The sequence below is a fragment of the Misgurnus anguillicaudatus genome, chromosome 11, assembly GCF_027580225.2.
Source record: "Misgurnus anguillicaudatus chromosome 11, ASM2758022v2, whole genome shotgun sequence".
NCBI lineage: Eukaryota > Metazoa > Chordata > Actinopteri > Cypriniformes > Cobitidae > Misgurnus > Misgurnus anguillicaudatus.
This window is the reverse complement of record NC_073347.2, coordinates 36639316-36655169: the sequence shown is the minus strand read 5'-3', so window position 1 is coordinate 36655169 and position 15854 is coordinate 36639316. Positions and strand designations below refer to the sequence as shown.

General features: G+C 37.4%; 1 protein-coding gene across 4 annotated transcripts in view; it reads left to right on the top strand.

The window, feature by feature from the left end:
* The window catches only part of adgrb3 (adhesion G protein-coupled receptor B3), a 200083-nt gene extending 184875 nt beyond the window's left edge, over positions 1-15208 (top strand). For 3 of the 4 annotated variants that reach the window (XM_055169584.2, XM_055169583.2, XM_055169581.2), the window contains 11 exons: positions 1010-1079; positions 1430-1496; positions 2439-2524; positions 2790-2888; positions 3970-4141; positions 5141-5236; positions 7853-7892; positions 10068-10750; positions 10844-10879; positions 11423-11527; positions 14728-15208. In XM_055169584.2, the coding sequence (XP_055025559.2) occupies positions 1010-1079; positions 1430-1496; positions 2439-2524; positions 2790-2888; positions 3970-4141; positions 5141-5236; positions 7853-7892; positions 10068-10750; positions 10844-10879; positions 11423-11527; positions 14728-14916 (1643 nt within the window). In that variant the 3' untranslated portion in view covers positions 14917-15208. The remainder of the gene's footprint in view (positions 1-1009; positions 1080-1429; positions 1497-2438; positions 2525-2789; positions 2889-3969; positions 4142-5140; positions 5237-7852; positions 7893-10067; positions 10751-10843; positions 10880-11422; positions 11528-14727) is intronic. The other variant, XM_055169582.2, reaches the window with a different exon arrangement.
* The last annotated feature ends 646 nt before the right edge of the window (positions 15209-15854 follow it).

Below are 15854 nucleotides of genomic sequence, written 5' to 3'. Positions count from 1 at the left end.
TTTATGGGCACTTCCCCTGGAAAAGCACGCCCACACATGTCAAGCGAACGAGGATGCTCATTAGGATTTTTCCTTTGAGTAGAAGTCCCAGGCATCACTGCACGTGACAGCTTTGTTTTATATCAAGATGTAAGGAGAAGAAAGACTTGTTCAGCTTTCCTAGTAAGCCAGCCTTATAGAAACAATGATCCGGGATAGTAGCAGAGTTTTGCCTGTGTTTTGTTTAAAGGTGCAGTGTGTAAATTTTAGCGCCATCTAGTGGTGAGGTTGCAAATTGCAACTAATGGCTTAGTTCACTGCTCACCCCTTGCTTTTGAAACACATAGAGAAGCTAGCCGGCACTGGACAAACATGTCATCGTTGGACACAACCTAGTAAAAAAAATTGTCCTTTATGGGCTTCTGTAGAAAAATGGCGACTTCCATGTGAGGGGACCCTCGGTGTATGTAGATAAAAAGTCTCGTTCTAAGGTAATAAACACATAATGGTTCATTATGAAAGGTCTTTATACACCCCTGATAATATAGTTTTGTATATTATTTTGCATTTCTGCCAAGAGATCCTTCAAAAAATTACACACTGCACCTTTAACGCTGGATTTTGTTGAAATGGGGCGATCCCAACAGGGTCATGAGTCGCAGGTGAGATTCACATGATGAACAGAAACAGCGTGTGTTAGCTTTAAAGGGTACTGACCCAGTGACAGCTTGGGAATTTTTTTTTTTGGCATTTTTTTCTGACTGTGTAATAAATGGTGCTTGCTGTTACTATTGCATATTAAGTTGATAGAAACAAATGAATAATTCAAATGATTAAACTTACTTTTTACTGACAAATCATGCATTGTATTGAGGAGATTGTGCTATTATTTCTAAACCAAAAACAAATTTTCTTTAAAGTAGGCCGCTTGATGTAAGATGCAATCAAGTTTTTAACATGTCCCATTAATATCTCCAGCCCTGAAAAATTACCCAGTATTTGACTTTAAGTCATTCTTGTGTTTTTGAAGGATTGCCTGCTCTGGTAGTCGCCATCTCAATGGGATTCACAAAAGCGAAAGGATATGGGACGCCTCAATAGTAAGTCATTCCTTTATTTGTGTTCTTAAAATCAGGAATGTGAAACTTACACAGCACATTACAATCCTCCCAATTAAACCCCTAGCAAGAAGCAGAGTGAAACCGTAAGACCCAAGAGACTTGCAGTCCACCCAAATTTACTCTTGAGAATACCTGGATATAAACATTACTTTAAGATTTCTTCAGAGTTGTTGTTTCACACTGAAAGTCTCTCATGTAGAACCGTGTGCCATATGGCCCCAAATCCCTAGACGTTCAAGGACGATATGACGATGTACCACCATGCTCCATTAAATTGATGCCGGATGTTAAATTTTATGCAAGATTTGCTGATATTTGTGTGTTTGCAGCTGTTGGCTATCTTTGGAAGGCGGTCTTCTCTATGCATTCGTGGGACCTGCTGCTGCAGTGGTGCTGGTAATTGTACAGTTTTTTTATTTCGAGTGGTTTTACAGTGTTTAGTCCTAACTACTTGCTGGACTAGTCTGGCATGCCAGAATTTTATCAGCCTCTTTCTTTTGTAGAAAGCATGATCACTGTCTTTTATATTTTAAAATAATTATTTTAGCAGTAAATCATGCCATTACAGTAAATCATGCAAGAACATTTAATTAAATTTCTTAAATTACACTTTATAATAAAATACATGAATCATAATTAAGTGTATGTGTTAAGGCATGTACTAATCCCAAAATAGTCATCATTAAGTGCAAGAACACATTTGATTGTTTTTAGTCATGGTATTAATTAACAGGTATGAAACTAAAGTGGTTGTTATTCATGTTTAAAGTCACGTACCTAATGACGACTTTTCATTAGTTTCTGAGTAGTACATGACTTAACTTATCAAGAGTTCATATTTAAGTAAGAATTAATGAGGTCTTAAGGGCCATTCACACTTTAACGACAACAATAAAGTAAACCATAACGATAACTATACCTGTTAGATACCATTTTCTGTACCACAGGGGAAATCTGTCACAGCATTAAGGCCTTAACCTTTTGTTTTATTATTATTTTTAGTATTTAAGACAAATATAAAAAGTCAGAATTTTTACATCATTGCAGATTCATTCTCCTCAGCTTGTGTCTGATGCTATAACTGAAAAAGCCTAACACACTTTAGGAAATATTTTAGTTTTTCTTCAGGTCTTTAAAATTATGGAGCCCCTAAGGAGACGTGGAGCAAAAATTAAATAAAGTTTAGTTACTGTTATTGTAAAGTGTTACCGTGTTACACTATTGGTAATGTGACCTCTTTAGAAACATTCATTTTCTCAACTGTTTGGTGTGTATGTCTCAATATTTTGCATTTTGACCGACTCTAGACCCTAACAGTCTTTTTGTGTCTGTATACAGGTTAACATGGTCATTGGTATTCTAGTGTTTAACAAACTGGTTTCGAGAGACGGCATCCTGGACAAGAAGCTTAAACACAGAGCAGGGTAAGTGCCAACTAGCTACATCACACAAGCACACAGTACATGCATGAACAAACCCATAAACTCAAAAACCCAAACCTTTTAACCAACGGTGCAAACATTGTTTGAAAAACATGCTGCTTTCTAGACACCTTGTTCTGGCATAATTTATCTTTGGTATAATCAGGCGAACACAGGATTTATCCAATATCTGCTAATAAGCCTAATCCGATTAGAGGACAGTGACTAACATTCCCTTTGTGTTGTGTGGTTTTTGGCTGCTCTGCAGGCAGATGAGCGAGCCCCATACTGGATTAACTTTAAAATGTGCCAAATGTGGTGTTGTCTCAACCACGGCTTTATCAGCGACAACGGCCAGCAATGCCATGTAAGTGTCCAGCAATGCCTCTGAAAGTCGATTCGATTATCCTGTGTATGAGGTAGTGTGTGTGAAATAGTGTGTGTGTGTGTGTGTGTGTGAGAGAGATAGTGTGTGAGAGAGTGTGCGTATGAGATAGCATGTATGAGATAGTATGTATGAGATAGTGTGCGTGAGAGAGTGTGTGTATGAGATAGTATGTATGAGATAGTGTGTGCATGAGATAGTATGTATGAGATAGTGTGCGTGAGAGAGTGTGTGTAAGAGTGTGTGTGTGTGTGTGTGTGTGTGTGTGTGTGTGTGTGTGTGTGTGTGTGTGTGTGTGTGTGTGTGTGTGTGAGAGAGAGAGAGAGAGATAGCGTGTATAAGATAGCATGTATGAGATAGTATGTATGAAATAGTATGCATGAGATAGAGTGCGTGAGATAGTGTGTGCATGAGATAGTGTGTGTATGAGATAGTATGTATGAGATAGTGTGTACATGAGGTAGTATGTATGAGATAGTGTGTGCATGAGATAGTATGAATGAGATAGTGTGTGTATGAGAGTGTGTGTGTGAGATAGTATGTATGAGATAGTGTGCGTGAGAAAGTGTGTGCATGAGATAGTGTGTGCGTGAGAGAGTGTGTGTATGAGATAATTTGTATGAGATAATGTGCGTGAGATAATGTGTGTGAGATAGTGTGTATGTGTGAGATAGTGTGTGCATGAGATAGTGTGTGTATGAGGTAGTATGTATGAGATAATGTGCGTGAGATAGTGTATGTATGAGATAGTATGTATGAGATAATGTGTATGAAATAGTGTGTGTGTGAGAGTGTGTGTGAGATGGTGTGTGTGTATGAGATAGTGTGTATGAGATAATGTGTGTGAGTTTATGCAGGGGTAAGGAAATTTGTGATGGTGTTAAATGAACAGCTGGCTCTCGTTCTTTGTTTCTAATATGTTCACACACTCCATTTGAGCTGAAATCTCTATTGAGTCTTGTTTGTCCTAAATTCAGTTATGTTTGATGATGACTGATAAACCAAGATCTTTTTTCTTTCGCCCCCCTCCGTCTCTCTCTCTTTCTCTCTCTCTCTCTCTCAGGGCCTCTTTGTGGAGTTCCTGTGTTGTTCTCCCTCTCTTAGCTCTCACCTGGATGTCTGCAGTGTTGGCCATGACGGACAAACGTTCCATATTATTCCAGATCCTCTTTGCCGTCTTTGACTCCCTGCAGGGCTTTGTAATAGTCATGGTTCACTGTATCCTCAGAAGAGAGGTAGGCTGAGACCGTTCTTATCTCTTGTCTTTTTGAAGCATTAAGAGCTTTTCACATTATAACTTTAACTAAACCTATAGTTTTAAAAATCGTTTTATATAGTTCACACCAAAACTTTAACAATAAAGATACAAGAATTTATATTTTTGGGATCACTTTCTAAAAGTGTTTTTTCTTATTAACGATAAACCAATGACAGCCAATCAAATCTATTTAAACTTCAAGTGCATGTGTGACTTGAAGATGACACTGGTGAAGCTCATTGCTGTTTTGCGCTGTTGCTGTGAAATTGACTACGTGATGTTTTTTTATTCTACTGCATTGACTACACCAAGAGATAAGATTGGATTACAAAAACTACTAGATTCACTGTTTAGAGTTACGCAAAACGCAGGATTTTGAGGACATCTGCTGGTTACCTGCTGTGTAAATGCAACAAGAACAGTATAATTTACATATTCAGTGATGTGTAAACCATTGCAAAAGTTTTTATTACAAGAATTATGCAATATTAGTTAATGTCATGGAAGGTAAATGATTTGTGCAAGTACCGCACACTTGAGCTTTATCGTCCAGTGATGTGGAAGCTAATATAGTTATCATTATAGATGTATTTCAAGTGTGAATGGCCCTTTACTCTATTATTTCCTCACTGACAAAGTTTGTTTTTACTCTGTTCCCAGTTTCACTTGTAAATGATCACAATTTACACACCTTTATATCTCTCCAATCTCATGTGCCATTATTTTTTAAAATTTTGAAGAGTCTTAATGTAAGTTTTTTCCAGAAAATAACAGTATGCAGTGATCACGGCAAAATTATCTATAAATGTATCTTACCATTTTTTTATTGGGATTCTCTTATAAAAATAACTGCATATGGGTATCCTGGTGAGATATCATAATTTTACCCAAAGATTCCTAAGAACTGAAGTTTTACATTGTGCAGAAAGGTCGTATCACCTAAAGCCTGACATCAAATGTAAATGATTGTTAATAGGTTCAAGATGCCTTCAGATGTCGCCTAAGAAACTGTCAAGACCCCATGAGTTCGGATGCGACCGGCACGTTCCCCAACGGACACGCACAGATAATGGTTCGAAACATGCTTTCTTATTGAGTTAATTATTCTTCGTCTACATACACACCAAGCGCGTAGCATCGCGTTGCTCACTGTAGAATACTAGCAGGATTTAACGTGGTGTCATGTACATTTTTCTTGCTTGACACAAAGTTAAATCCCGCGAGTAATCTAGAGCGAGCGGCGTGATGCTACGCATTTGGTGTAATCTACTCGCGCAAATTGTTAAACTCGTGTTTGGTGTGTATGCACAATTACAAGTTCATTCACAAACCATATTACGCTGGATTATTCTTACATCAGCTGTGACAACATTTTAAATGGTGGTAATTTTAATGAACTGCGTTTTTCATGTCCTGTGGTGTCCCATTGGTTTCTTTATTTCTTAGATTGGATCCCCCGAGTTTGTCACATTTCATACTTCAATCTTTCTCATGCGTTATTTGCTAGGGGGAGTAACTGCTTTTAAAATTGTTTCAGAGATATTTGGTTCGTCTCTAGACTTGCACAGGCTCATTGGCGCATAACAATCATAGTCCTCAATTATATTGTAATATAAAGTTTCTTAACTAGAAACATTTCACTATAATGAAGCCTCCAATGTGCAGGCAGTCTTTGATTTGGTGCTCTTGATAGCTCCTCTATCACCTCTACTCTTGTGAAAACTAAATAATCAGATTCTATTTATAAATAATTACAAAAGAGGTTTTGCTTTTAGGGGATATGGAGACGTGGTTAGGCTGTAGTTAACAAAATCATACAGTGTGATTATGTAGATATGTTTTTTATTAATCAACATTTGTTTGTGCTTTGCTTTCGGCATTGTCCTGTCAGGGTTGCCAGATCCGCATAACAAAACCAGCCAAATGGCCATTTAAACTTAGCCCAAATGATTTGCTTTTACATTGTATGTTATACCATACTTTTATTGCATTTATTTCATTTTTAATAATCTACACAATTGTATGTAACTTTAGGAGATTCTACGTACATGATAGTTTTATTACTATAATTTACTATGTACGTTTTTTTGTACAATATTGTAAAATGTGTGCTCTGTTTATTTTAGCCAGTAAAACAAATTTTTCTAATTTATTGTAAATGTCTAACATTTTAAAATTTAAAGGAACAGTATGTAGGATTGTGGCCAAAACTGGTATTGCAATCACAAACCTTGTGGCTAAAACTGGTACTGCAATAACACAACTGGTGGCCAATACACAACATGACAACATAAACATCAGTTGAGGGCTGCAACTGCACTTTTTAAATGACGATATCCTGGCCGGACCACTGTTGTCAGTGATATAAGTATTTGAAATGAAAATGATTTCTTAATGTCTAGTGACATATCAGGGCCATTTTATGATTATTTGATATACATTTCTTACATACTGTTCCTTTAACAAGAAAAGTTTTGCATATACATATGGCTGCAACAACTATTGATAAAATCAATGAAAATCGATAATAAAAATAGTTGTTAACAAATCACAACGACATCATATGCTTCCCCACCACCGTCGGACAGCGCGGGCACACACTTACAATTAAAGTCAGGTGCTGTTTCTTTGCGACACATTTTCTTCATCGTTTATTGGACGCTTCTTCTTTTTACCGCAGGACCAGCTTGTTTAAAAGCAAGGCAGTGTTGCCATGTCCTCTGCCTTTTGGTGTACTTCTGAATTGGGCTTCTGCAGGTTTGGTTTCATTAGTTGTTGTTATTTTGAATGTGAATGCTCACTGGCCCTGGTTTTGGGCTAATTTTGAAGGGCCATTTGGCTGATTTTGTTGGGTGGATCTGGCAGCCCTGACAGGACAATGACGGAAGCAAAAGCGCAAATAAATGCTGGTTAATAAAGTTTTAATTTCTATCTTTAATATAAGTGAGTTTGTATTTGTTTAACCTCTCGACGCGCACTAGCTCGGGGGCGGAAAGACGTCAGTTTTTTTTTAACGCTGCTAACAATATCTAGATAGCCTACTGTCTACAAACAATAATAATATTAACATAACTATACATCGTTTAAAAGGTCTATGGGTTTAGCATCATTTATCATCATTGCTGTTGGGTTTTCATAAAAATAGTATTGAACCACAAACTAAGCATTTGTTTTAAAGTTAATGTATCAACTCATGTATTTCACTTTCATTTAGTAATGGTTATTTATTTCGTTAATATCAAATAGTGTTAAATCTCATCAAGACTGAATTTGTTTTGTTTCTTTCTATTTTGACATTTAAATATGTTTTACTATTTAAAAACGGCAAAAACCTTTTTCATTGAAGGCTTAAAATATCAAAATCACCAAGATTATATTAGTAAAGCTCTGTAGTAGTGTGTGGCTTTTTCACTTTTAACAGTACACTTCTACACGTGAATATCCTAATATAAGTGAAATAATAAGTGAAAGATTTAATTGTAAGAATAAATGTTTATGTTTTATCTGATTAGTCGATTAATTGAAAAATAATCGTCCGATTAATCGATTATGTGCAGCCCTATATATACATATACAATAGGTAATTACTACATGTAAATAATTTCTATAGCTTGTTCTAGTGGATGGCTTAACAGGTTAAGGAGTGTCTAATATTTACCTTCTCTTTCTTGTGTTTGTTGTTCCACAGACGGATTTTGAGAAAGACGTGGACATTGCCTGTCGATCAGGTAGGAAACAGACGGTGCACTTTTAACCTCTTCTAACTATGTTAGTCATAATAAATTGATTTGCACATATTATATTCTCTTTTATCTTTAGTACAACTAGTTGCCCTATGAAAGAACTCACTGTGATTTCTTAGATGTGTTGCTTAATTGTCTCCCCAAAGTAAATGGATTATGAAGCTTTTTAGTCCCTTGAAATTGGTTCAAAACAAGATTTTTGTTTCAAGGTCTAAGCTGAATTGTTGTGTTGGTTTATCACATTCAGCCAACAAAAATCAAAGCATGTTAGCGTGATATTGTCTTGAAAGCTGTATATCTCTGTGAAGACGTATTTGGGTTGGCTCATGGCTTGTTTCGTTTCATCATTGTTTAAAAAAGATTCAGAGATATTAGCACACGCTATTTTTAACAGCTAGTTGTTATTTGCACATTACAGTAGCTCTGGGTTAACTAACCTTATTAACTAACACCATGTCTTAATCCAGTGCAACACATTTTTCACATACAAGTTATTTTGAATGATAGGAAGCAATCCTAACCCAGTTTATAATAGAGATTATATTATACAACAGCAGCTCAGACAATGAATGATCCTGTGAGATGAAGTCCTACGCAGACACTTAAGGACAGTGTTATAAGATTTAATCTATTAAAATCTGAAAATAGTGGTAGAAGAGTAATCTCACAAAACGTATTAACTTGTATGCATTTGGCAATTCAAAGCATTACAAGACAAGCATTTAATCAGCATTCGTATCTCTGGGACAGTGAAATTTTTATGACCCAAATAGATTCCTGACAGGTACTGGAAGATTTACCCTCGTTCTGAGCCTAAAGCCAACGCCGTGTCCTCCTGTCAGCACTCCACTTGTCTGTTTACATGCCATGTCGTGTGATGCATTAATATGGGCTGGTGGATTTTTACCATGCATGCATTGTTGTCCTCCGGTCTCCTTTGGCTCATGAACAGCAGCAGTAATTCCCTTATGGATTTGTGGAGACTGCAGAGGACAGGTCGTTCTTGTCATGCTGAGGATTTTGTCATTGTTATGTGTGCGACACAAACAATCAAGTCAAAATATGGATATCTTTATTAACCTTAACAGGTTTTATTTGTGGCTATATATGCCACATTAAATGTAAACAGGTTTTACTAAAAAGCAGCATATTGGTGAAACAACCCAATCTCAAGGCAAGTCATGGTATAGCCGCAAAATATTTGATTGATTTATTTGCGTTCATGGACACAATTTTCAGTGTCCATGGAATATCTTTCTTTTTTGTGTCATTTTATGTATTGTTTTATCTTATCTTTTTTTTTACCATTGTCGCTTGGGGTTGGGGTTATAACCCAAGCAAAAAAATTTTAAAAAAATCGGAAACTAGGGGTGGGCCGATACCACTTTTTCGATTACGAATCCAATACCTGAATTCTAAGTATCAGCCGAAATGATTTTAAACTAGAAAAAAAAAAGAAAAGGCAATACATAAAATGACATGAAAAAGAAAGTCGTCCCAGGGACACGAAAAACTATTTATAGAAATTTGTGCTGAGTGGCACGAATAAATAAATCAAATATTTTGTAACTATAGCACAAAATGCCTCAAGATAGGGTTGGGTGAGACTAGTCGACTATTGGTGTTTTCAAAAGCTTATCATTTATAAGGAAGTTGCTTGATTTTGAGGCATGAGTTTAACAAACTCTTACTATGGCCATTGCATCATAGTTATTACATTTAGTTAGCTGTCAATAGCTGTTGCTGGTGATGTTAGTATTAACACTAAAGATACACAGCGTATCCTATGTGTTATAAAGGGGCGGTTTCCCAGACAGGGATTAGACTAGTCCTAGACTAAAACATTTTTAAGAGCTGTCCAAACTGAAAACAACTTGTACTTACATATCTTAAAATGCATCAGTGCCCTTTGTTTGCCTCAAAATTCACACAAGTAATGTTTCAAGTAAGACGTGTTTGTTAAAACTAGTCCTGGATTAAGCTAATCCCTGTCCGGGAAACCGCCCCATAATGTTTACCTAATTCTGTTACTTGTACTCTGATATTGGATTGTGCATGACTCAGAAACAGTCAACTCAACAACTTACTCGGTCACACACACACACACACACACACACACACACACACACACACACTAATGATGTTCCTTCCTACCTGCAGCCCTTCACAAAGACATGGGCTCTTGCCGGGCAGCCACCATCACCGGTACCCTCTCCCGCATTTCTCTCAATGATGAGGAGGAAGAGAAAGGTCCCGAGGGACTCAATTACTCTACGTTGCCTGGCAACATCATGTCTAAAGTGATCATCCAGCAGCCCTCCGGACTTCACATGCCCATGGGCGTGGGCGATCTGGGAGAACAGTGTTTGGACAGCGCGGCGGAAATGCGGAGGGCCATGTACCTGTGCACGGACGACGCCACCAGGCAGAACGAGCAGGAGATGAGCGCCCACGACCTGAGCGGCCACCCCCAGTCGGGGCAGATGGAGACGGACTACATCGTCATGCCACGCAGCTCTGCGGCGGTGGCGTCGGGGGCCGGATCCAGCAGCGTGCCGACCCTCCTAAAGGAGGACAGCAAGATGAACATCACCATGGACTCTCTGTCGCACGAGAGGCTGATGCATTACAAGATGGGCCCCGAGTTTAACCTCGGCCATCATTCGGGGATGGAGCACATGGGCATGGGGATGGAGCAGCAGTATCCGGGACAGGCCGAACACATGCAGAACCTGCCGTTCGAACCACGCACGGCCGTGAAGAACTTCCTGGCGGAGATGGAAGAGAGCGGAGGGCTGTCTCGAAGCGAAACCGGCTCAACTATATCCATGAGCTCTTTAGAGGTGTGCTTTAAGGTTTTAAAATAAGATCAAATTATATCGTTCTGGTTGGTATTGATATACATCATTTTTTGTCCTTCTGTCTTGGTTCTACAGAGAAGAAAATCAAGGTACCAGGATTTAGACTTCGAGGTAAGTGAAAGCTCTGCTTGGTGAAGTGCATGCGTCAGGCCTTTGTTGCACCAACCGAAGGGCCATTTGTTGCGTTTGCATTTCGCCCTTTAATTTACAACGACTTTGTGTAGCACTTAAGCATATTGGAGTAGCATGTCTTGACACAACTGCGATTTATGAAGCGTTGTGTGGTTTAGCGTAAAAGCAATGCCGTCAGCTGCCACACATTCCCATTCGATCCTCTTACATCTCCTGACTTCAAGCTGAAAATCAAAAAAGCCTGAACATTCTTACAGTTTTAGGGGTCAATCTCAATATCCCCTGGAGCATTTTAGCCCTTTAGCCAAAAACGAAATTGAATGTCAAGTGCTATCGCTGACCCTTCATGCGCCGGCGCCATTTGCCATGACCTCGTCAGAGCATCCGGCCAAATTTGCAGGTTTTTCTTCGTAGGTCGATACGTTTTCTATGAAAGGAGTTTTTTTCCTGTTGCAAAGTTCTGGTTCTCAGCTTGACTGAACTCCGAATCCCATCCCTTACCCTTCACCTTTACCATTGCAGAAAGTCATGCACACCAGAAAAAGGCATATGGAGCTGTTCCAGGAACTCAATCAGAAATTTCAAACCCTGGACCGATTTCGAGACATACCAAATATGGGCGGCATGGTGAGTAACAGGAAGCAGCGACCGCTGGGCTGATGGGTTCAGCGTGTCTCATTACCGAGTCCTGGGGTGCCACATTGTCTATGTTCAGCTTCTGTCTGTACATCAGGAAATGAATAGTTATCCACACAGTGTATTCATGTTGCATCATGCATGACTGCCCCACCCAAAGATGGTGGCGGTGGTACTGAGTAAAAAAAGAGAAACAGTCATCCTTTTGTGATCACCGTCATCTCATGCACTCATTTGAGGCCACAAGCCGCTAACATGCTTATTATTTTCTTTCCCATTGGCTAATAACCGCTTGGTGAATGCACGAAAATAACATCACTTGATTCGCTTTAAAATTTGGAGAGGCTCTCTGTGGTTTCCGCAATTATCTGTAATTGTACGGCCGGTGGGATTGTTTGATTCGAGCGGCCCATCAGACCAATTCCATCGCACCGAGCAGCCTCGTGTATCAGAGCAGCGATCGCTGAAACATTTCCAGCTGACTGGCACTGCAGTGTTCACGCCCCTAATCAATCCAGTAATTTTTATACGTTTCTCTTTTAAATTAGCTCAGTATTGTTACAGAATTCATTTGAGTAGATGAAAAGCACACATACGCTATTACATCCGTGTAGTCCCAGCTCCTGTCAGCATGTTCCTTTTGCCACACTATTCCCTTGTACCCATGTTCAAACAGCTCTGCAGAACTTTGCCATTCACTGCCTGTTGCTTAGTAACCGACAGAAGCAGTGAACCTTCATTTTTATTGACTCAGAAAAGCTCCTTACGTTCCTCTTGAACGTACAAATACTTTAAATATGATGGTAGGTCACATGCTACTGAAATCTGGATGCGTATACTGTACAGTGCAAATGTCTGAATGTCATTAGATTACAAAAAAGTCCAAAAAACATGATGTAATACAACATGTATGTTAAATTTGATCGTTTATAGCATTGCTGTATAAATAAAAGTAAAAATCTGTAAAAAACTTAATGTTAAAAAAAATCAAAATCTAATGTTACCCATGCGGCAAAAAATATATTTAAATATATTTTGTAATGTTTACAAAATATATTTTTCCCTAATATTTTTTTGGCCATTTTGAAATATATTTTAAAAATAAAATAAAATTTAAAGCATTAAAAATATATTTATCCTTCCATATATTTCAATAGAATGAAATATATTCACGTTGCACTGGAAGAACAACTTTTTTTATGTTTTAAAAAGGTTAAAATTAAAGATATTCTATTCTTATGTTTATAAAATTAACTTGTATTTATCAATATATTTACAATATATTTTGGCAAAGACTATTTGAAAATCTAATATATGAGGGTGCAAAAATCTAAATATTGAGAAAATCGATTTTAAAGTTGTCAAAATAAAGCTTTGTATGTACAATCTTCATGGAATGTGATCTTTCTATAATATCTTAATTATTTTTTGACATAAAAGAAAAATGTATCATTTTGACCCATACAATGTATTTTTGGCTATTTCTACAAATATACCCGTGCAACTTAAGATGAGTTTGGTGGTCCAGGGTCCCATATGAGATTAGGAGCATTATAGTTTATTTATAGCTTAATTTCAATCTTTAACATTACCTTACTCAGTAAATACTAAGTTGAAAATGTTTTTTACATAAATTTTTTGAGGATATATTTTATAACATAAATTTTAAGTTTAACAAAAAATAGTACATTTAACTTAACATTTCCAGTTTGTTAAACTTCATTTTAAGTTGATTTAGTTTTTAATGGGGCGGTTTCCTGGACAGGGATTAGACTAGTCCTAGACTAAAATAAATGTGCACTGTAAAAAAATACTTTGCTGCCTTAACATTTTTTGTTGAATCAACTCGGATTTACAAGTCATTTCGACTTACTATTATTTATCTTAACTAGAGATTTGTTGTTATAACTACAGGTTATGACAGGTTATGACTTTTCTCAACCATATTTTAAAAGTTGTGACAACTCATCTCTATTGACATGACTTGTAAATCTGAGTTGATTTAACAAGAGTTTTGGGGCAGCAAAGTATTTTTTACAGTGTGAGAGGTGTCCAAACTGAAAACAACTTGCACTGACATATCTTAAAATCCATCAGTGCCCTTTGTTTTGCCTTAAAAAAATTATGTAATGTTTTTAGTAAGGCATGTTTGTTAAAACTAGTTCTGTATCCCAATTAAACTAAGGCCTAGTCCTGTCTTAAGCTAATCCCTGTCCACCCAAATATCAATTGCTCTATCCAACATCTCCATTTAGTTCATTAAGTTCAAAGATTTTATATTTTTAGTAATTTATATTACTTTTGGTGTTATAAATGGTACTATAACACAAAATTCATGACTGACTATAAGTCAGTCATTGAATAAACTTGATTCCCACAGAAACACATACAAAAACTGCATTTTTGACATAATTGGTCAATTCTGTAGAGAGAAATACAAGAAACTTAACCAAATCATCATGTAAGTAAACACTGATCACCTGAACAGTGACTTAACCAAATCATCATTTTCAACAAAACAACATCAATAATACAAGAGCTTAAACCTTTAAGACATATGTAAGTATTTAAAGTTTAAATAATCTAAATATTCAGAAGCAAAGGATTATGGGTATTCCTCACAACATGTACTGATTTAAAAAGTTTTACTTGAATGTTTTAGTTTAATTAATTTTGTATGCTTAAAAGTTTAATGAACTCATATTTTTAAGTATACAGATCATTTTTTATAGCATTACCAAAATGCCCCTATTTGGGCAGGAGCAAAAACGGGCTGTTTTGACACAATAGTTTCTAATGGACAGAGCACAACTCACTGAGGGTGGAAACTATGGGAATGCTGGACTGTAAGTGGGCGGGGCTTTATCAATGTGACCTCACATTGATAAAGAAGTCACAGGCCGTCACTGGTCACAAAGCCTGAACTTGAAGTATTAAAAAGCAAAAGTTTTTCACACATGTAATGCAATGACATTCATGCATTTTAAGCAAGGCATAAGTGTCCAGATATCTTTTAGAGCCGCTCTAGTAGAACATATTAAAGCTCAGTGATTCACGCTTCATTTCTGCTTTGTGTGTTCTTTCTCAGCATTATAAAACGCTAACCGAGTGTCTGAAATGAGAAAGCAGACCGAGAACTTTCCAGTAATGTGATGCTTTTAACGCGTCTGCATCTCCTCCTTTTTTTGTAGGACAAGCTAATGGCAAACAAGAACCCCTGGGAGAGCTTCAACCCGGCGAGCGAATACCAGAACTACTCCACAATGAATGTACTAGAACCCAACACAAAGAACTCTCTTGAGATGACTAGCGCCGAGTGGGAAAAGTGTGTCAGTCTCCCACTGGACGTGCAGGAGGGAGATTTTCAGACGGAAGTCTGAGGAATAACCAAGCGTTAGCGGGGAGACGTGCGTGACGCCGGACATATTTTGCACTGAAGACTTTTCACGCAGCCTTGGAACGACATATCTGGAGTCGAGGAGAGAATAGCAGGGACGATACGTGCCAATAAGATTTAAAAAAAAAATGAAGGCAGAATAAGACGACTTTAGAAAAAGACAAAAAACATCTGTGTTATCTTTCTTTTGTATTCGCACTCGTGTATTTAGTGGGGGGCAGACGTGTACAATATTGAACATCATGTGTTGGAAAAGAATTGAGTCCCAATTGAGACCTCTTAGAGAAATAAAAAAGACACGACGTGACGTGACGTCCACCCACTAGCGGCTCCGGGTCCGTTTTTTCGTTCCACAAGAGACGAGCCGGGGAACACAATGTACATACTTAAGCAGGTTTTTAAGAAGTTTATAACAAGTCCGTTTGGCCATTACTACACTTTTTACTTTCTAATATGAAAAGAGAGAACTATTCAGAGGCGAAGAGAGGTTTTTTTCTGTCATTTAAAAACGAATGTTTGTCAAGCTACATTCTTCATTGCTTTAAATGCAATAAAGGTAATACTCACTTTTTTATGAATAATATATTTCAAAACTTTAATACTGCAGAATCTGCTTGGAAGCTCGGTAAAGCTCTCTCATCTGCAGCCCTGTATAAAATATTTAAAAATCCAAAATGTTGTATGGTGTAAATAAAACCTTTGTCTACATATGTTTTACTTTACGTGCCAAGTTTATTTTAATGAGAAAAGAGAAAATGCCAACATGATGAGAGAGAGAGAGAGAGAGAGAAAGAAAGAGAAAGAGAGTTATAGTGACAAATGTTAACATTTGAAAAACAAAATGTAAATAAAAGAGGAAATATGTTCGTACTGCTTCAGAGAGCTTGTGAACTTACTCCTGTGTTGTGCCTTTCTCTCGTC